At 50.3% G+C, this 20,916-nt stretch overlaps 1 protein-coding gene across 1 annotated transcript in view; it reads right to left on the bottom strand.

Moving 5' to 3' along the window:
• esr2a (estrogen receptor 2a) overlaps window positions 1-20,697 on the bottom strand; it is an 85,048-nt gene extending 64,351 nt beyond the window's left edge. The window contains exon 1 of the mRNA XM_055640263.1: window positions 20,595-20,697. Coding sequence (XP_055496238.1) covers window positions 20,595-20,620 — 26 coding nt within the window. The 5' untranslated portion in view covers window positions 20,621-20,697. The remainder of the gene's footprint in view (window positions 1-20,594) is intronic.
• Between the last annotated feature and the right edge of the window lie 219 nt (window positions 20,698-20,916).

The raw sequence follows: 20,916 nt of genomic DNA, 5'->3' as shown, positions 1-20,916 counted from the left end.
ACTTTTTCCACATTTTGTTACATTACAGCCTTATTTTAAAATTGATCAAATTATTTTATTTTTATCATCAACCTACACACAATACACCAGAGTGAAGAAGCAAAAACAGGTGTTTAGAAATTAAAAATAACTGAAATATCACATTTACATAAGTATTCAGACCCTTTGCTATGACACTCAAAATTGAGCTTAGGTTCATCCTGTTTTCATTGATTATCCTTGAGATGTTCCTACAACTTGATTGGAATCCACCAGTGGGAAATTAAATTAATTTGACATGATTTGGAAAGGAACACACCTGTCTATATAAGGTCCCACAGTTGACAGTGCATGTCAGAGCAAAAACCAAGCCATGAATACAAAGGAATTGTCCGTAGACCTCCGAGACAGGATTATGTCGAGACACAGATCTGGGGAAGGGTATAAAACAATTTCTGCAGCATTGCAGTTCCCGAAGAGCACAGTGGCCTCCGTCATTCTTAAATGGAAGAACTTTGAAACAGCCAGGACTCTTCATAGAGCTGGCCACCCGGCCAAACTGAGCAATCAGAGGAGAAGGGCCTTGGTCAGGGAGGTGACCAAGAACCCGATGGGCACTCTGACAGAGCTCCAGAGTTCCTCTGTGGAGATGGGAGAACCTTCCAGAAGGACAACTATATCTGCAGCACTCCACCAATCAGGCCTTTATGGTAGAGTGGCCAGACGGAAGCCACTACTCAGTAAAAGGCACATAACAGCCCGCATGAAGTTTGCCAAAACGCACCGAAAGCATCTCAAACCACGAGAAACAAGATGCTCTGGTCTGATGAAACCCGCTGCGACCCAGCATGTGCAGTTCCTTGTGTCAGCATTGAGGATTGTGTGTTAATAGACTATAAGTGCAGGAGTAGGCCATTCGGCCCCTCGAGCCAGCACCGCCATTCAATGTGATCATGGCTGATCATCCCCAATCAGTACCCCGTTCCTGCCTTCTCCCCATATCCCCTGACTCCGCTATCTTTAAGAGCCCCATCTAGCTCTCTCTTGAAAGTATCCAGAGAACCTGCCTCCACCGCCCTCCGAGGCAGAGAATTCCACGGACTCGCCACTCTGTGAGAAAAAGTGTTTTCTTGTCTCCGTTCTAAATGGCTTACCCCTTATTCTTAAACTGTGGCCCCTGGTTCTGGACTCTCACAACATCGGGAACATGTTTCCTGCCTGTAGTGTGTCCAAGCCCTTAACAATCTTAGACAGTGTTAATAGACAATGAAAGAGTGAGATGGGATTAAGGGAGACCAGGGCAAGTACTTGCGCTGGTAAGAAGCTACTTGTCGGGTGATTTAGTGATCAGTAGGAGCTGGTTGTTTTTGCTCATTGGCAGGCTGATAGAACTGCTGTTTGTGTGGGAGAGGCAGAGAGCTGGGCCTGGGGGCACTGGGCTCATTCAGTGGGAGCAGCCTCTGCACAAAGAGAGGCCGTGGTGTCAGGCCTTGGATTTATGCAGCGCATCACGACCCATCCTCAGGACATGCCGAGCTGCCAACCATGCTGCCAAGTTCACGCAAAACCTTTCATGATGACAAGCTCACAACATTCAAAATAGACAATAGGTGGAGGAGTAGGCCATTTGGCCCTTCGAGCCAGCACCGTCATTCAATGTGATCATGGCTGATCATCCACAATCAGTACCCCGTTCCTGCCTGCTCCCCATTATCGTTAAGAGCTCTATCTAGCTCTCTCTTGAAAGCATACAGAGAACCTGCCTCCACCTCCCTCTGAGGCAGAGAATTCCACAGACTCGCCACTCTCTGTGAGAAAACGTGTTTCCTCGTCTCCATTCTAAATGGCTTACTCCTTATTCTTAAACTGTGGCCCCTGGTTCTGGACTCCCCCAACATCGGGAACATTTCCCTGCCTCTAGCATGTCCAAGCCCTTAACAATTTTATATGTTTCAATGAGATGCCCTTCATCCTTCTAAACTCCAGAGTGTACAAGGCCAGCTGCTCCATTCTCTCAGCATATGACTGTCCCGCCATCCTGGGAATTAACCTTGTAAACCTACTCTGCACTCCCTCAATAGCAAGAATGTCCTTCCTCAAATTAGGAGACACTGATTAACTCAGCGGGTCAGGCAGCATCTGTGGAGGGAATGGAAGGACAACAGATAATCTCTGGAGAAGGAGGCTGGGATCTCGAGCAAAGCACAAGATGCTGGAGGAACTCAGTGGGCCAGGCAGCGTCTGTGAAGGGAATGATCAGGTGACGACTCGGATCACAAACCTTTTTTTTCCAGGTAGAAAGAGTACATTTTAGTTTATTGTCCCGTGTACCGAGGTGCAGTGAGAAGCTATTGTTGTGTGAAAGAAAGATTGTACATGATTATAATAAGTTCTAGGAGTAGAATTAGACAATTCGGCCCATCAAGTCTTCTACACCATTTCCCTCTCAACCCCATTCTCCTGCCTTCTCCCCATAACCCTGACACCATACTAATCAAGAACTTGTCAGTCTCCGCCTCAAAAATACCCATTGACTTGGCCTCCGCAGCCGTCTCTGGCAATGAATTCCACAGATTCACCACCCTCTGACTAAAGAAATTCCTCCTCTTCTCCTTTTTAAGCCGTCCGCAATGGCCAGATACAGGATTAAGAGAATAACGTGGATAGCATTTAGTTCCCTCCACGGATTGCTGCCTGACCCGTTGAGTTCCTCCAGCAATGCCGGTTTGTGTCTTGGGTCGAATCAGACAGGGCTCCAGTTAAGAGCAGCAAAGTGGGGAGGCCATTCAGCCCATTGTCTCGTTGCTAGCTCCCTCAGAGCATACACACCAGTACTTCTCCATCCCCGCCCATCACATCTTGATTTGAGAACAGCTCTGCCCAAAACCACATGAAATCACAGAGTTGTGGAAGTAGCCCAGCCCATCACACAGACCACACTCCCCACCATCGACTCCATCTACATTTCACGCTGCCTCGGGAAAGCAGCCAACATTATCAAAGACTTGTCCCACCACAGTCATTCCTTCTTCTCCCCGCTCCCATCCGGCAGAAGGTACAGAAGCTTGAAAGTGCGCACCACCAGACTCAGGAACAGCTTCTTCCCCTCTGTTATCAGGCTTCTGAACGGTCCTTCCATAAGCTAGGGTACTGTCCGATTCACCTCTACCCCATTGTGGACCAGCGATCACCCCCTACATTAACACTATCCTATTAACCCTCTGTTATCAGGCTTGTTAATGCTCCGTCCATAAGCTAAGGTGTAGTCCCGATCTTCCAACCTACTCCTCTATCGATCTTCCAACTGACTTCTCTATCCGCACTTTCTCTGTAAATGTGATACTATAATCCACAGTTTACTTTCACTATTGACTAACTGATGCCCTCAGGTACAGGGCTATACATGATGCCCTCATGATGCACTCATCTATTGCATCCGCTGCTCAAGGTGTCAACTTCTCTACATCGGTGAGACCAAGCACAGGCTTGGCGATCGCTTCGCCCAACACCTCCGCTCAGTTCGTATTAACCAACCTGATCTCCCGGTGGCTCAGCACTTCAACTCCCCCTCCCATTCTGATTCCAACCTTTCTGTCCTGAGCCTCCTCCACGGCCAGAGTGAGCAACACCGGAAATTGGAGGATCAGCACCACATATTCTGCTTGGGTAGTTTACACCCCAGCGGTATGAACATTGACTTCTCCAATTTCAGGGAGTCCTTGCTTTCCCCTCCCATTCCCAGCTCTCCCACAGCCGACTGTCTCTGCCTCTTCCTTTCTTCCTTTTCCTCCCTCCCAACCCCCCCCCCCCCCACACTCCCCCACCCTCACATCAGTCTGAAGAAGGGTCTCGACCCGAAACGTCACCTATTCCTTCGCTCCATAGATGCTGCCTCACTCGCTGAGTTTCTCCAGCATTATGTAGAGTGTGATTTGACTGGATAGAACACAAACAAGGCTTTTCACTGTACCTTGTTACACATGACTATAATAATGCAATGCCAATAATGGTTGGTGTCACACCTGTTGCTGCTAGCTGCTTTGGCTGTGATACATGGAACAGTATAGCACAGGAACAGGCCCTTCGGCCCACAATGTCCATGCCAAACACAATGCCAAAACCAACTCTTGCACTTTATCTGCACCATCTCTGATCCTGACTACGGGCGCCAGCTGTGTGGAGTTTGCACGTTCTCCCTGTGACCGCGTGGTTTCCTTCCACACTCCAAAGACATGTGGGCTTGTAGATGAATTGGCTTAATATATTTTTTAATTGTCACTAGTATGTGGGACAGCGTTAGTGTGCTGGGATCGCTGGTCGGCACAGAGTTGGTGGGCCAAAGGGCCTGTTTCCACTCCGTATCTCTAAACAACTATATTGTGCATGCGGGTATTTTTCCCTCTACACTACGTGGTGTACTTGTTTGTGTATGGCGTGATCTTGCTGAGTGATTTGACTGGAGATTTTGCACAGGATCTCAGTACAAGTGAAAATAAGAAACCAATTCCAAAACTAGTGGATCATCTGTCGTCTGGGATAGACAATAGACAACAGGTGCAGGAGTAGGCCATTCAGCCCTTCGAGCCAGCACCGCCATTCAATGTGATCACGGCTGATCATCCCCAATCAGTACCCCATTCCTGCCTTCTCCGCATATCCCCTGACTACACTATCTTCAAGACCCCTATCTTGAAAGTATCCAGAGAACCGGCCTCCACCGCCCTGTGAGGCAGAGAATTCCACAAAGACTCACCACTCTCTGTGTGGAAAAAGTGTTTCCTCGTCTCTGTTCTAAATGGCTTATTCTTAAACTGTGGCCCCTGGTTCTGGACTCCCCCAACATCGGGAACATGTTTCCTGCCTCTAGCGTGTCCAAACCCTTAATAACCTTATACGTTTCAATAAGATCCCCTCTCATCCTTCTAAACTCCAGAGTGTACAAGCCCAGCCACTCCATTCTCTCAGCATATGACAGTCCCGCCATCCCAGGAATTAACTTGGTAAACCTACACTGCACTAGATGCGAGACAGAGAATTGCAGAGAATTGTGGACCATCAAACAAACCAACTTCCCTTCCATTGACTCCATCTCCACCCCGCGCTACCTCGGCAAGGCTAGCAGCATAGTCAAGGACCAGTCTCACCCTGGCCACATCCTCTTCTCCCCTCACCCATCAGAAGGGCTGCCAACATTGGGTGAGAGTTGGGAGTGAGAAATTGCAAGAGACAAAGCCCGAGGGAGCATAGTTTCTTCCCAGCTGTTACCAGGCAACTGAACCATCCTATCACCAACTAGAGAGCGGTCCTGACCTATCCTCAACATCACTGGTGACCCTCAGACTATCTTTAATCGGACGTTACCTTGCACTAAACGTTATCACCTTTATCCTGTATCTGTACACTGTGCACGGCTCGATTGTAATCATGTACAGTCTTTGTGCCGACTGGATAGCACGCAACAACAAACTTTACACGGTACCTCGTGACAATAAACTACACTAAGATGAATTAACCACCCTCTTCCTCTGGCACCAACACTGCGAGACGTACACAAGGGGGGGGCTGCACCCTGGGGTGAGAGAGGGGGATGGGGAGAGGGAGGAGAGGGAGAGGGAGGGAGAGGGAGTGGAGGGAAAGAGAGGGAGGGAGGGAGAGAGGAAGAGGGAGGGAATGAGGGATGGAGGGAGTGATCCAGGCTTTGATTGAGTCGCCACAGTGCGGGGACAGAGGCACGGCCTTGATCTCTGGCTGCCTCGCCCGGGGGGGGGGGGGGGGGGGGTCTCGAGGGGGGTGGGGGGGGGGGGTCTCGAGGGAATTCATATGGACATGACTCCAACCACAACTTCTCTCCTCCAAACTTTTCTCAAAAACAAAGGGCGGCACAAAGCTCACAGGACGAGACATGGCGAGCAGCAGACTAGAGCACGTGGGCTGTGCATGTTTTTGCAGCACGGACTCGTGCCAAGTCCCCTTGGCCAGACGAGGCTGGGGGAGTAGACATGACACAGGACAGGCTGCAAGCAGGCTCTCCACACTCCCCACCACTGGCAGACTCCCTCTTGGTGGCTGAGGCCCCCCTGGACAGGGGAGATGGCCAACACCACATAAGGTCATAAGTTATGGGAGCAGAATTAAACCATTTGGCCTGTTGAGTCTACCCCACAGTTCAACAATCTATCGTAGACAAAGATGCTGGAGAAACTCAGCGGGTGAGGCAGCATCTACGGAGTGAAGGAAATAGGCAACGTTACGAAGTCTGAAGTAGGGTCTCGACCCGAAATGTCACCTATTCCTTCGCTCCATAGATGCTGCTGCACCTGCTGAGTTTCTCCAGCACGTTTGTCTACCTTTGATTTTCCAACATCTGCAGTTCCTTCTTAAACATGGCTGATCAATCCCTCTCCCTCCTAACCCCATTCTCCTGCCTTCTCCCCTCTGACACCCGTACTAATCAAGAATCTATCTATCTCTGCCTTAAAAATATCCACTGACTTGGCCTTCTGTGGCAAAGAATTCCACGGATTCACCACCCTCTGATTAAAGACATTCAATAGACAACAGACAATAGGTGCAGGAGTAGGCCATTCGGCCCTTCGAGCCAGCACCGTAATTCAATGTGATCATGGCTGATCATCCCCAATCAGTACCCTGTTCCTGCCTTCTCCCCATATCCCCTGACTCTGCTATTTTTAAGAGCCCTAAGATATTAAGATTCCTCCTCATCTCCTTCTTAAAACGAACGTCCTTTAAATTCTGAGGCTATGACCTCTAGTCCTGGACTCTCCCACCAGTGGAAACATCAACCACATCCACTCTATCCAAGCATTTTACTGTTCGGTAAGTTCCAATGAGGCCCACCATCATCTAAAGTTGCTCACAATACTCCAAATGCAGCCTGACAAGCATTACATCCCTGTTTTTGTATACATGCCTTCTTGAAATAAATGCTGGGAAGAATGAGGTGAAGGGTCCAGTGCAGGATTAGTACTCGAGACCACAAGGGGTCGCTACCCACCTGGGTCATTCCTCCTGCCCGCTCCCGACCAGCAAGAAATTGCAGTGATTTGTCCAACACACAGACCACTCTCCCCACCATTGTAGATGTAGCCCAGTCCATCACACAGACCACACTCCCCACCATCGACTCCATCTACACTTCACGCTGCCTCGGGAAAGCAGCCAACATCATCAAACACTTGTCCCACCCCGGTCATTCCTTCTTCTCCCCGCTCCCATCCGGCAGAAGGTACAGAAGCTTGAAAGCGCGCACCACCAGACTCAGGAACAGCTTCTTCCCCTCTGTTATCGGGCATCTGACCGGGCCTTCCATAAGCTAGGGTACTGCCCGATTCACCTCTACCCCATTGTGGACCAGCGATCACCCCCTACACTAACACTATCATACACACTAGGGACATTTCACAGAAGCCAGGGTTCAACATCTCAGTCCTAAATGACCTCCCCTTATTCTTAATAATGACCCCTGAGTCTGGACTCCCCCAACATCGGGAACAAATTTCCTGCATCTAGCGTGTCCAATCCCTTAAGAATTGTATGTGTTTTTATAAGATAGACAATAGACAATAGGTGCAGGAGTAGGCCATTCAGCCCTTCGAGCCAGCACCGCCATTCAATATGATTGTGGCTGATCATACAAAATCAGTACCCCATTCCTGCTTTTACCCCATATCCCATATCTTTCAGAGCTCTATCTAACTCCAGTCATAGAAGCAACCTTCCACCATCACCCTCTGCTTCCTTCCATGAAGTCCATTTTCTAATCATTCAGCTGGGAAAAGGAGAGGTCTAACGAGACCTGGGTGTGCTTGTACATCAGCCATTGAAAGTAAGCATGCAGGTACAGCAGGCAGTGAGGAAAGCAAATGGCATGTTGATCTTCATAACGAGAGGATTTGATTAAAGGGGCAAAGAGGTCCTTCTGTAGTTGTACAGGGCCCTGGTGAGACCACAGCTGGAGTATTGTGTGCAGTTTTGGGTCTCCTAATTTGAGGAAGGACATTCTTGCCATTGAGGGAATGCAGCGTAGGTTCACAAGGTTAATTCCCGGGATGGCGGGACTGTCATATGCTGAGAGAATGGAGCAGCTGGGCTTGTACACTCTGGAATTTAGAGGGATGAGAGGGGATTAAACAGAAAAGATTTACGAGGATGTTGCCAGGACTAGAAGGTCTGAACTATCGGGAGAGGTTGAGTAGGCTGGGACTCTATTCCTTGGAGCGCAGGAGGATGAGGGGTGATCTTACATAGGTGCATAAAATCATGAGAGGAATAGATCGCGTAGATGCACAGAGTCTCTTGCCCAGAGCAGGGGAATCGAGGACCAGAGGACATAGGTTTAAGGTGAAGAGGAGGATATTTAATAGGAATCCGAGAGGTAACTTTTTCACACAGAAGGTGGTGGGTGTATGAAATAAGCTTCCAGAGGAGGTAGTTGAGGCTGGGACTATCCCAACATTAAACAAAGGTTAGACAGGTACATGGATAGGACAGGATTGGCGGGATACAGACCAAACACAGGCATGTGGGACTAGTGTGGCTAGGATATGTATGCCAGTGTGGGCAATTTGGGCCGAAGGGCCTGTTGTCACACTGTATCATTCTATGACTCTAAGCCAATTAATCTACAAACCTGCAAGTCTTCAGAGTGTGGTTGGAAACCGGAGCACCCGGAGAAAATGTACAAACTCCAAACAGACAACACCCGCAGTCAGGATCGAACCTGGGTCTCTGCCACTGTAAGGCAGGAACTCTACCCTTGCGCCACTCTGCTGCCCTCTTCCCCTCTGTTATCAGGCTTCTGAACGGCCCTTCCATATGTTAGGGTACTGTCCGATTCACCTCTACCCCATTGTGGACATTGGAATTTGTGTCTGTGGAACTGATGCGCTACAATGCTGAGAACTATATTCTGCACTCTGTATCTTCCCCATTTGTTAACCATATAACCATATAACAATTACAGCACGGAAACAGGCCATCTCGGCCCTACAAGTCCGTGCCGAACAAATTTTTTTCCCCTTAGTCCCACCTGCCTAAGCTTTTCACTGTAGCTCGGTACACGTGGCAATAATAGACCTAGACCTGTGTGAACACTCGCAGTCTCTCTCCCCCCACCCCACTCCACCCCACCCCAGGTAAAGGATTCTAAAACTTGAGCGCACAGGCTTCAGGTGAGATGGGAGAAATTTGCGGGAGCTTGGGAGGCAAGCTTTTCACTCAGAGAGTAGTCTGTATCTGGAAGGAGCTGCCAGAGGAAGCTGTAGAAGCGGAGACAATTACTACTTTTGGACAGATATATGGATGAGAAAGGTTGAGAGGGATATGGGCTAAATGGTCCGGCGAAATGGAACTAGCCCAGCACACCAACTTGGCCAGCATGGACAAGGTGGGCTGAAGGGCCTGATTCGGTGCTGTTTATGAATCAGTGTAACATTGGACAACTGGTCCAAACATTTTGGCATTGGTAACTGTGGAATTCTCTGCCTCAGAGGGAGGTGGAGGCCGGTTCTCTGGATACTTTCAAGAGAGAGCTAGATAGGGGTCTTAAAAATAGCGGAGTCAGGGGATATGGGGAGAAGGCAGGAACGGGGATGATCAGCCATGATCACATTGAATGGCGCTGCTGGCTCGAAGGGCCGAATGGCCTACTCCTGCATCTATTGTCTATTGACATAATGGGAAGTTCCTCAGGCAGCTTGTTCCACACACCCCCCCACCCTCTGTGTGAAAAAGCTTAGCCTCTGGTTTCAATTCAATCTTTCCCCCCTCACCTTAAACCTATGGTCAATCTAGCTTTCCCTACTCTGGGTAAAAGACTGTGCATTCGCCCGGTCTATTGATGCTTGTGTGTTATTTATCTTCATGAGAGGAGTGGCCCAGTGGTGCAGCGGGTAGAGCTGCTGCCTTGCAGCGCCAGAGACCCGGGTACCATCCTCTCACACTACAAGGATGTGCAGGTTTGTAGGTTAATTGGCTTCTGTCAATTGTAAATTGTCTCTGGTGTGTGTCGGGCAGTGCTGGTGTGCAAGGATCGCTGGTCGGTGCAGACTCGGTGGGCCGGAAGGCCTGCTTCCGCACTGTATCAAGGACCCACATCATCCTGGCCACACACTCATCTCCCCACTACCTTCAGGTAGAAGGTACAGGAGCCTGAAGACTGCAACGACCAGGTTCAGGAATAGCTACTTCCCCACAGCCATCAGGCTATTAAACATGGCTCGGACAAAACTCTGAATATTAATAGCCCATTATCTGTTATTCACACTTTATCAGTTTATTTATTGATGTGTGTATATATTTATATAATGGTATATGAACACACTGATCTGTTCTGTAGTCAATGCCTACTATGTTCTGTTGTGCTGAAGCAAAGCAAGAATTTCATTGTCCTATCAGGGACACATGACAATAAACTCACTTGAATATTGAATCTATCTCTGAAGTCTAAAGTCTAACATGAAAAGGCACACATGGGGAGGTTATGCTTCGGTGGTGCAAGGCTCTGGTGAGACCACATCTGGAGAGCTGTGGTCTCCTTGTGGAAGGAAGGATGTTCCAGCATTGGAAGCAGTTCAGAGCAGGACACGTGGGGGGGGGGGGGGGGGGGGGGGGGGGGGGGGGGGGGGGGGGGGGGGGGGAGGCAGGGAGGGTGAGTGGGCATGATGGAAGCTGGCAATAGCTTCGGGGCTTCAACACGGTCTGTGTGGAGAGGACATTCTCTCCTCATCCTACAAACAGGCATCACTTAAGAATAAGGAGTAAGCCATTTAGAACGGAGACAAGGAAACACTTTTTCTCACAGAGAGTGGTGAGTCTGTGGAATTCTCTGCCTCAGAGGGCAGTGGAGGCCGGTTCTCTGGATACTTTCAAGAGAGAGCTAGATAGGGCTCTTAAAGATAGTGGAGTCAGGGGATATGGGGAGAAGGCAGAAACGGGGTACTGATTGGGGATGATCAGCCATGATCACATTGAATGGCGGTGCTGGCTCGAAGGGCCGAATGGCCTACTGCTGCACCTATTGTCTATTGACTAGTTAAAGAAATAAGTTTCTCTGCTTAATAGAGCCACACAGCACGGAAACGGGCCCTTCGTCCCAACCTGCCCATGCCGACCAAGCTGCCCCATCTATACTAGTCCCACCTGCCCATGTTTGGACCATATCCCTCTAAACCTTTCCTATCCATGTACCTGTGCATAAGTCATAGAATTAGGCCATTCGGCCCATCTAGTCTTCTCTGTCATTCAATCGTGGCTGATCTATCTTTCCCTCTCAACCCAATTCTCCTGCCTTCTCCCCATAATGCTTGACACCTTCACCAATCGAGTATCTGTCAATCTCCGCTTAAAATATACTCAATGACTTGGCCTCCACAGCCGTCTGTAGCAATGTCTTTTAAATGTTGTTATTGTCCCAGTCTCACCCACCTTGTCTGGCAGCTCGTTCCCGTACACCCACGTACTGTGTGAAATGGTTGCCCTCCAGCTTCCTATTAAACCTTTCCCTCCTCAATTTATGTCCTCTGATTCTTGGTTCCCCTACTCTGGGTAAAAGACTGCATGGTCACCTGATCTGTTCCTCTCATGATCTCATACACCTCTATAAGATCGCCCCTCGGCTTCCTGTGCTCCAAGGAAGAAAGTCCCAGCCTGCCCCAACCTCTCCCTGTAGCTCAGGCCCTCGAGTCCTGGCAACATCCTCGTAAATATTCTCTGCGCCCTTTCCATCTTTCCTGTCGGAATTTGGCCCAACCTGAACGCAGTGCAAAACTGTGCCCTCACCGGCGTCTTGTATCATTTAAGACAAAGAGAGACTTTCACCTCAGGGGGTCACGGGTGTTTGGAACTCAGAGAGCGGTGGAAACAGCATCTGGGTGCATTTTTGACTCGGAAATTGACAAGCAAGGCAATGAAAGATTAGTCGATGTTACATCACGGCCAGGTTCAGCAACTCAAATATTCATGAACGACAGAGACTGGTGGACACTGCCCGGTCCATCACAGATACTGACCTCCCCACCATCGAAGGGATCTACAGGAGGCGCTGCCTCAAAAAGGCAGCCGGCATCATCAGAGACCCACACCACCCTGGCCACGCTCTCATCTCACTGCTACCATCGGGAAGAAGGTACAGGAGCCTGAAAACCGTGAGCTCCAGGTTCAGGAACAGCTTCCTCCCAGCAACTATCAGGCTCTTGAACACCGCACAACACTAACTAGTGAACTATGATGGATGCATTAAGGAGTTTGGGCTTTGTTTTGCACCAGGTATTGAGGCTATACATTTATTGAGTTGTTATTTATAATATATTATCTATGTAGCTGTATTGCGTTTACGGGGCAGTTAAGCTGCTTGAAGTAAGAATCTAATCGTTCCGCTATCGGTACATATGACAATGAAACACCCCTGACTCCTGGGATAGATGGTGAGCTAACCATCATTGAGTTATACACTATACAGACAGACCCTTCGGCCCATCATGCCTATGCTAACCATGAAGCACCCACCCATACAAACTCATTTACCATAGAACAGTGCAGCACAGGAACAGGCCCTTCAGCCCACGGTGTCTGTGCCGTACATGATGCCAAGTTAAACTAATCTCCTCAGCCTCTTAAAGTTACGTCTGGCATTAGATATTTCCACGCTGGGAAAGATGTTCTGACTGTCCATCCTATCTCGGGCTCCCATAAGTGTATATACTTCTGTAGAACATCGAACAACACCAGTGCCTAGTCTGTACTTTAGACTTTAGAGATACAGGCCCTTTGGCCCACCGAGTCCGTGCCAACGGTCATTAGTACACGAGTTCCAGGGACTATTCACAGCGGGCAATTAATGTACAAACCTGCGCATCTTTGGGATGTGGCAGGAAACCAGAGCACCTGTAGGAAACCCACATGGTCGCAGGGATGCACCCGTAGTCAAGAGCGAAACTGGGTCTCTGTCAAACCCACGTGGTCGCAGGGAGAACGTGCAAACTCCACACAGACAGCACCCGAGGTCAGTATCGAACCCGGCGTGAGGCAGGAACTCTACCGCTGCGCCTCCATGTCGCCCGTGAGCTTTGCCCCTCCATCTTACAGCTCAGGCCTCTAGCATTTCACATTTCCACCCTGGGGAAAAGGCCCTGACTGTCCACCCTATCTGTTCCCCCTAATATAGTTGACTACCGTCATTTGGTGATTTAAATCCTTGTCAAGATATCTCTTTAATGTTAGAGTTTCTGGAGCTGCACAGTGGGTAAATCCGCTGCCTCACAGCGCCAGAGACCTGGGTTCGATACTGACCTCGGGTGCTGTCTGTGTGGAGTTTGCACGTTCTCCCTGCAACCATGTGGTTTTACTCCGGGTGTTCCAATTTTCTCCCACGTCCCAAAGACGTGCTTGTAGGTTAATTGGCCCTCTGTAAAGTACCCTAGTTTGTAGGGAGTGGATGAGCAAGTGTGAAACCATAGAACTAGACTGAACTGGTGATCGATGGTTGGCATGGACTTAGTGGGCCGAAGGGCCTGTTTCCACGCTGTATCTCTAAATAATTGAGACAGAACCTTCCTGAATTAAACGCCCACCGAGAGAAAATATTCTTCCTCTGATCTCTGCGAAAACTCTTGGCTCTCATGTTAAACTCGTGCCCTCTGGGCTCAGACACCGAGTGCCTCTGAGGAAGCATCTCTCACCATCCATGGAAAACAAATGATACTGTGGATGCTGGACCCGGAACAAAAATAAATAAATACTTAGCGAGTCAGGCAGCATCTGTGGGACCAGAAGCAGCTCTCTCCCCTCCCCCCTGCCTCCACCACAGTCAGTCTGTTGAAGGGTCTCATCTGCCTGCACGTGATCTGTGTCGCTCCGCCTATCTAAAGCCTCTTAAACACCACTATGGTGTCTGCCTCAACCACCACCCCTGGCAGCGCGTTCCAGGCACTCACCACCCTCTGTGTAAAACAAACCCGTGTATGCCATTTGTGTTTGCCTCACGCATTCCTTTAAACTTTCTCCCTCTCACCTTAAACCTATGTCCAGAATGTCTTTGACATCTCCACCCGGGGAAAAAGGGTCTGACTGTCTACCGTATGTATGCCTAGCTTTTCAATGGATTGCAATGCCCACGGCAATAATAAACCAATCCCAATAGAACAGTGCACAATAATTGAATTGTCACCTACCTGGAGTCTGAAGAAGTGGTCCTGACCCGAAACGTCACCTATCCATGCTCTCCAGCGACTCTGCCTGACCCGCTTAGTTACTCCAGCACTTTGTGTCCTTTTTTTAGTAAACCAGCATCTACAGCTCCTTGTGTCACCATTTTACTGCTCCACTGTGAAATCTCCCCAAGGTTTGTCTACTTTGAAGAAGTTCTTCTCCTTTCTGTGACGGGAGATCCTCTCTCACTGCTCCCCCCCCTCTCTGTGTTATTCCTGCTCCCCTCCGGCTCGAAGATCATGTAGGAAACATGTTCCTGATGTTGGGGGAGTCCAGAACCTGGGGTCACACTTAAGAATAAGGAGCAAGCTATTTAGAACGGAGACGAGGAAACACTTTTTTCTCACAGTGGTGAGTCTGTGGAATTCTCTGCCTCAGAGGTTCTCTGGATGCTTTCAAGAGAGAGCTAGATAGGGCTCTTAAAAATCGCAGAGTCAGGGGATATTGGAAGAAGACAGGAACGGGGTACTGATTGGGGATGATCAGCCATGATCACATTGAATGGCGGTGCTGGCTCGAAGGGCCGAATGGCCTACTCCTGCGCCTATTGTCTATTTTCTATCACGGACTCACTGTAATAGCCACGTGTGTGTATCCACCTATCACTCGCCAGGGTTTCTCCCACCCCACCCTCTCTCCTAGCTTGCTTCCCCACTTCCCCCACTACCGCTCTGAAGAAGGGTTCCGACTCAAAACGTCCCCAATCCACCAGGGTTAGATAGCAGGTCGCCGGCAGTCTGTTTGTTTTTTCATCTCTTCGTTTGTTAAAAGTTTGTTTTAATGTACTTCAGTTTGCTTTATGTGGGGGGAGAGGGGAGGGGATTGGAGGAACCTTTTTTTCAAGTTCCTACCTTCCCGGAGTTGTGATCAATTTTCGGATCACATTCTCCGGGCTCTGCATCCTACCATCGCTGGAGCTGGGAGCCGCCTCGGACTGTCGTGAGCGCCACCGCGGGGCGCAGACTTAACATCGGAGCGGATCCCTTGCCTGGGATCGCTCCCACCGCGGCCTGTGGACTTACCATCAAGGGCTCACAGTCTCGGAAGAGGCTAGTCGGGAGCTCCAACGCCGTAGAAGGTTCGACCAGTCCCGACGCGAGGTTCGATCGCCTGGCGCGGGGGAGCTGACATCCCCCCCTGATACAGGAGCGGATCGCCTCGACACGGAGGCCCGAATGCCGCCGGCTACGGGAGTCAAGACCGTCCCGTCAACGGAGGCTCGAGGCCCATGACCGAGGAAGAACAAAAGGAAGGACTTGAACTTTATTTCGCTCTCCATCACAGTGAGGAATGTGTAGGAGTCACTGTGGTGGATGTTCATGTTAAAATGTGTTTTTGAGTCTGTTGCTTTTAATTGAATGAATGACCTGGCCAGTGAAATTCCTCGTATGTTGCAAAACATACTTGGCGAATAAAATCTGATTCTGATTCTGATTATGTTCTCCAGAGATGCTGCTGAGACACGCTGTTACTCCACCACTTTTTTTTTGTACACCAGCATCTGCAGTTCCTCGTTTGTACTGGAGTTTCAACCTGAAACGTTGAACTGGTTTGTCCTTCCGCAGAGGCTGCCTGACCGACTGTGCTCTTCCAGCCGATTCAGTTTGTTCCAACCTACACCACCCAGATGAGTCAGTACCCGGAGAAGGTCCATGCCTACAATGTGGGAACTCCGCAGGTAGACATGGTGGTGAGGATGGTTTTTGGTACAAAGAAGACACAAAGTGCTGGAGTAATTCAGCGGGTCAGGCAGTATCTCTGGAAGATATGGATAGGTGACATTTCCGGTCAGGACCCTTCATCACATTGCAGCCTGACCTGTTGAGTTACTCCAGCACACATGTGCTTTTTTTTTGTAAACCAGCATCTGCAGGTCATTGTGTCTACTAATCCTTTTGGTACATTGCTCAACAGTCAGGGTATTGAGTATAGAAGTTGGGATGTTATGTTACAGTTGTACGAGATGTTTGTGAGGCCGCATTTGGAGTGTTGTGTTCAATTTTGATCACCCTGTTACAGAGAGGGTGTCATTAAAGCTGGAAAGGGTGCAGAGAAGATTTACAACAATGTTGCAAGGACTCGAAGGCCTGAGCTATAGGGAGGGGTTGAGCAGACTAGGAGTTTATTCCTTGGAGCACAAAAGAATGAGAGGTGATCTTATCTCTATCCATCTATCTATCTATCTATCTATCTATCTATCTATCTATCTATCTATCTATCACTAAAACTCTCATCTTGTTTCTTTCTATCTATGTCTGTCTGTGCGGGGTTCCTGAAATAATGCCAAAACGGTACACGATAATGATATAATTTTTGGCCCACCTTACTCACCATTGTCCTGTGGTGTACTTTTGCAAGTTTCATTCAGATTTTACAAGTTATTCACATTTATTACTTTAAATGGGTCAGGGGGGTAGAGAAGGGTTATGGAGGGAGGGAGTGACTGAGGGCATGGAGTGATTGAGGGAAAGGGAAAAGAGAGGGAGGGAGAGGTGAGGTAGGGAGTGGAGGAGGGGAGGAAAGGGGAGAGAAGAGGGGGAGAGAAGAGGGAGGGAGAAGAGGGAGGGGGAAGGAATGTTGGAGGATGAGGGGAGATGAGCCGCACCTGCGCAGTCGGGGGCTATAGGTGAGTGGTGGAATATTGCATTGGGGGAACAGGGCCCAACGGGTTCCACTTGGTCTAGTATATAACTAAAAGTTTCATCTTGTATGTATGTATGTTCCCGAAATACAGCCAAAGCGGTACACGATACCGCAACAATATTAGGAGCGCCTTAATTACCATTCGCCTGCGGCGTGCAGTATCAGGTTTCATTTGATTTTACAAAGTAATTCCTTTTAAAAACTTTAATTAACTTTCTACTCTGAACGGGACGAGTTTCAACGCGGCAGTCGCGCCTGCGCAGTGCGCTCCCACTTGCCGGGCCCGGTATCCACGCGTGCGCAGTTGACGGAATTTGATGGGTTGTGCTCGACTGGCGTCACAAAGGGGACCCAACGGGTCCACTAGTAAATGTTATAAAAGGGGACTATATAGGGTGAATGCACAGTCTTTTACCCAGGTTATGGGAATCAAGAACAAGAGGACATAGGTTTATGGTGAGAGGGGAAAGATTTAATAGGAACCCGAGGGGCAACATTTTCACATGGGTGCTCCAATATCCCTAATACACAAAAAGTGCTGAAGTAACTCTGCGAGTCAGGCAGCATCCCCGGAGAACATGGATAAGTGACAATAGACAATAGACAACAGGTACAGGAGTAGGCCATTTGGCCCTTCGAGCCAGCGCCGCCATTCAATGTGATCATGGCTGATCATCCCCAATCAGTACCCCGTTCCTGCCTTCTCCCCATATCCCCTGACTCCGCTATTTTTCCAGCATCGGCAGTTCCTTCTTAAACAACTAGCCATAGAATCATAGTCAGTGTGAAAACAGGCCCTTCGGCCCAACTTACCCACACTGGCCAACATGTCCCACCTGCCCGCGTTTGGCCCATATCCCTCTAAACCTGTCCTAGTCATGTACCTGTCTAAATGTTTCTTAAATGTTGCGATAGTGCCTGCACTCAACTACCTCCCCTCCAGCAGCTCATTCCATACACCCACCACCCCTGTGTGAAAATGTTATGCCTCAGGCTCCTATTAAAACTCCCCCCCCCCCCCCCCCCTGCTTCTCCTACCTTCGGGCAAGAGAACCTGTGTCCTCTGTGTGTCTGTGTGTGTCCTCTACTGTGTGTGTGCAAGTGTGTGTGTGTGTACGTGTGTGTGTGTGTGTGTGTGTGTGTGTGTGTGTGTGTGTGTGTGTGTGTGTGTGTGTGTGTGTGTGTGTGTGGGTGTGTGTGTGTGTGTGTGTGTGTGTGTGTGAGGGGTGGTGTGTGGGGGTGTGTGGGTGGGGCGTGGTGTGTGGGGTGCGTGTGTGTGAGTGTGAGTGTGAGTGTGTGTGTGTCTGACCATTAGCACTCATGATTTTGTTCACCTCTGTAAGATCTTGATGTGAAGCAGCGGAGATGTGATGGAGAGGGAGGCAGGTCTCAATCTCTGGGAAACATCACCACCCAGAGTCCCAGAGTCCACAGTGCAGGTCGCCACCAACACCAAGGCACACACCAAACGCCCCCAGCATCATCTCCCAGCCACATGCACCTTACTGAACATCTCCCCACGGGTGCCCAACACCTGGGGTGGCATGGTGGCGCAGCGGTAGAGACAATAGGTGCCATTCAGCCCTTCGAGCCAGCACCGCCATTCAATGTGATCATGGCTGATCATCCCCAATCAGTACCCCGTTCCTGCCTTCTCCCCATATCCCCTGACTCCGCTATCTTTAAGAGCCCTATCTAGCTCTCTCTTGAAAGCATTCAGAGAACCGGCCTCCACCACCCTCTGAGGCAGAGAATCCCACAGGCTCACAACTCTCCGTGAGAAAAAGTGTTTCCTCGTCTCCGTTCTAAATGGCTTACCCCTTATTCTTAAACTGTGTGTGGCCCCTGGTTCTAGACTCCCTCAACATCGGGAACATGTTTCCTGCCTCTAGCATGTCCAAGCCCTGAACAATCTTATATGTTTCAATGAGATGTCCTCTCATCCTTCTAAACTACAGTGCAACTGCATTACAGTGGCAGAGACCTGGGGTTTGATCCTGACTGCGGGTGCTTGATGCACGGAGTTTGCACGTTCCCACCGTGACCACCTGGGTTTTCACCGTGTGCTCAGCATTCCTCCCACACATTCCAAAAACGTACAGGTTTGTAGGTTAATTGTTGGAATTGTAAATTGTCCCCAGTGTGTGTGGGATAGTGTTAGTGAGCGGGGATCGCTGGTCGGCGCGGACTCGGTGGGTCGAAGGGCCTGTTTCCGCGCTGCATCTCTAAACTAGGGTGACACACATCCTCATCCGAGGCAAACCTTCCCCGCGGGGGGGGGTCTCCGAGAGGAGGATGCTGAACATTGAGGGATGGGAGGATTGGGGATGGGGTAAGGGATGGGAGGGGACTTGAATCTAGCACCGTGCATCGGGGGAGGGGGGGGGGGGGGTGGTCTTTATGTGATCACCATCCTACTCACTCCACATGTAACCGGGACGGGGAGAGCAGGCGTGCTGATCTCTCTCCAGGCCCACCCTCTCTGGTCCCCAATCCCTCCACGCAGGACAAGGGGAGAAGGTGGGTGCAAGGGGAGAGAGGAGGCGAGGGGGGGGCGGGGGGGGGGGGGGGGGGAAGAGAAAGGGGATGGGGGGGGGGGGGAAGAGAGAAAGAGGAGGATGGGGGGTAGGAAGAGGGAGGGTTAGGATCAGCTTGCCTGTTCTCCCTGCTCGTGCTGTGGAGAGGGGCCAGATGGTCAGCGGAGACCACTGCCCCATCACAAGGCTGGAGGTTTAACCCCCTAACGACCCCCAACTCTCTCTCCCATTCCCCACACCCAGACACCCTGCCACACACACACACACACACACACAGTGCCCCCCACACACACACACACACACTTACAGCTCTTACATACGGTCACACACATCATCGACATACATCCACACATATGCACCCCCACACATGCACAAACACCCTACACATACACACACAATAGACAATAGACAATAGGTTCAGGAGGAGGCCATTTGGCCCAGCACCACCATTCAATGTGATCATGGCTGATCATCCGCAATCAGTACCCTGGTCCTGCCTTCTCCCCATATCCCCTGACTCCGCTATCTTTAAGAGCCCAATCTAGCTCTCTCTTGAAAGCATCCAGAGAACCTGCCTCCACCGCCCTCTGAGGCAGAGAATTCCACAGACCCACCACTGTGAAAAAGTGTGGGGAGAAAAAAACACACACCGTGTCGACAACACATATATATCTCCTACATACACACGTGTACATACACACACACAGATACAGCTCACACACACCAGCCCCTAAAACCCAAACACACACAGACATGCACACACACCCCTACATACTCATATACACACACCCATGCACATACACAGCCCATATACATACACAGCCCACACACACAAACCCCTGCAGACACACATCCATGCACACAGACACACACACACACACACACAGTCCTGCATAGACACACAGCCCATGCACACAGACAGAGACACCCGGCCCCCACACACTCACCGCTCCAGTCCCGGCCCCGAAACTACAAAACAAAAAAGACTTTCGGCCAGTAACCAAAAAAGTAAAATCATTGTCGAGATTTGACGCACGGCGAAGCGAAAGTGTGGCTGAAGCGAGAGGGAGAGAGAGTGGGAGAGAAGGAGGGATAGTGGGGAAAGAGGGAAGGGGAGGAAGAGAGATAGAAGAAAGTGGGGAGAGAGGGAAGGGGTGAGGTGGAGAGAGAGTGGGGGAGTAGGGAGAGAGGTCCGGAGCCGGGACTCACCGCCTGCCGGCCGGGTCCCGCTCCATGCCGGCTCCGCTCGGGCTCCAGGTGCAGCGTTGCCGGGGCCGGGCTGCGGGACTGACCGCAGGTAGCGAGCCCCACTCCCGACTGACAGCGCCAGCCCGCCCGCCCGCCGCAGCCGCCACTCGGCACCGCCTCGCCCCTCCCTCACCACTCACTCCCCACCCCTCAGTCCCCACCCCACACTCCCCAGTCCCCACTCCCACCCCAGTCTCACTCCCCTCGACCCTCATTCCCCACCCCCACCCCACACTCACAGTCCCCACTCCACACCTCACAGTCCCCACTCCCACCCCACTCT

The sequence above is a fragment of the Leucoraja erinacea genome, chromosome 9 (assembly GCF_028641065.1).
Source record: "Leucoraja erinacea ecotype New England chromosome 9, Leri_hhj_1, whole genome shotgun sequence".
In the NCBI taxonomy this organism is placed as follows: domain Eukaryota; kingdom Metazoa; phylum Chordata; class Chondrichthyes; order Rajiformes; family Rajidae; genus Leucoraja; species Leucoraja erinaceus.
This window is presented reverse-complemented; position numbering and strand designations above follow the sequence as displayed.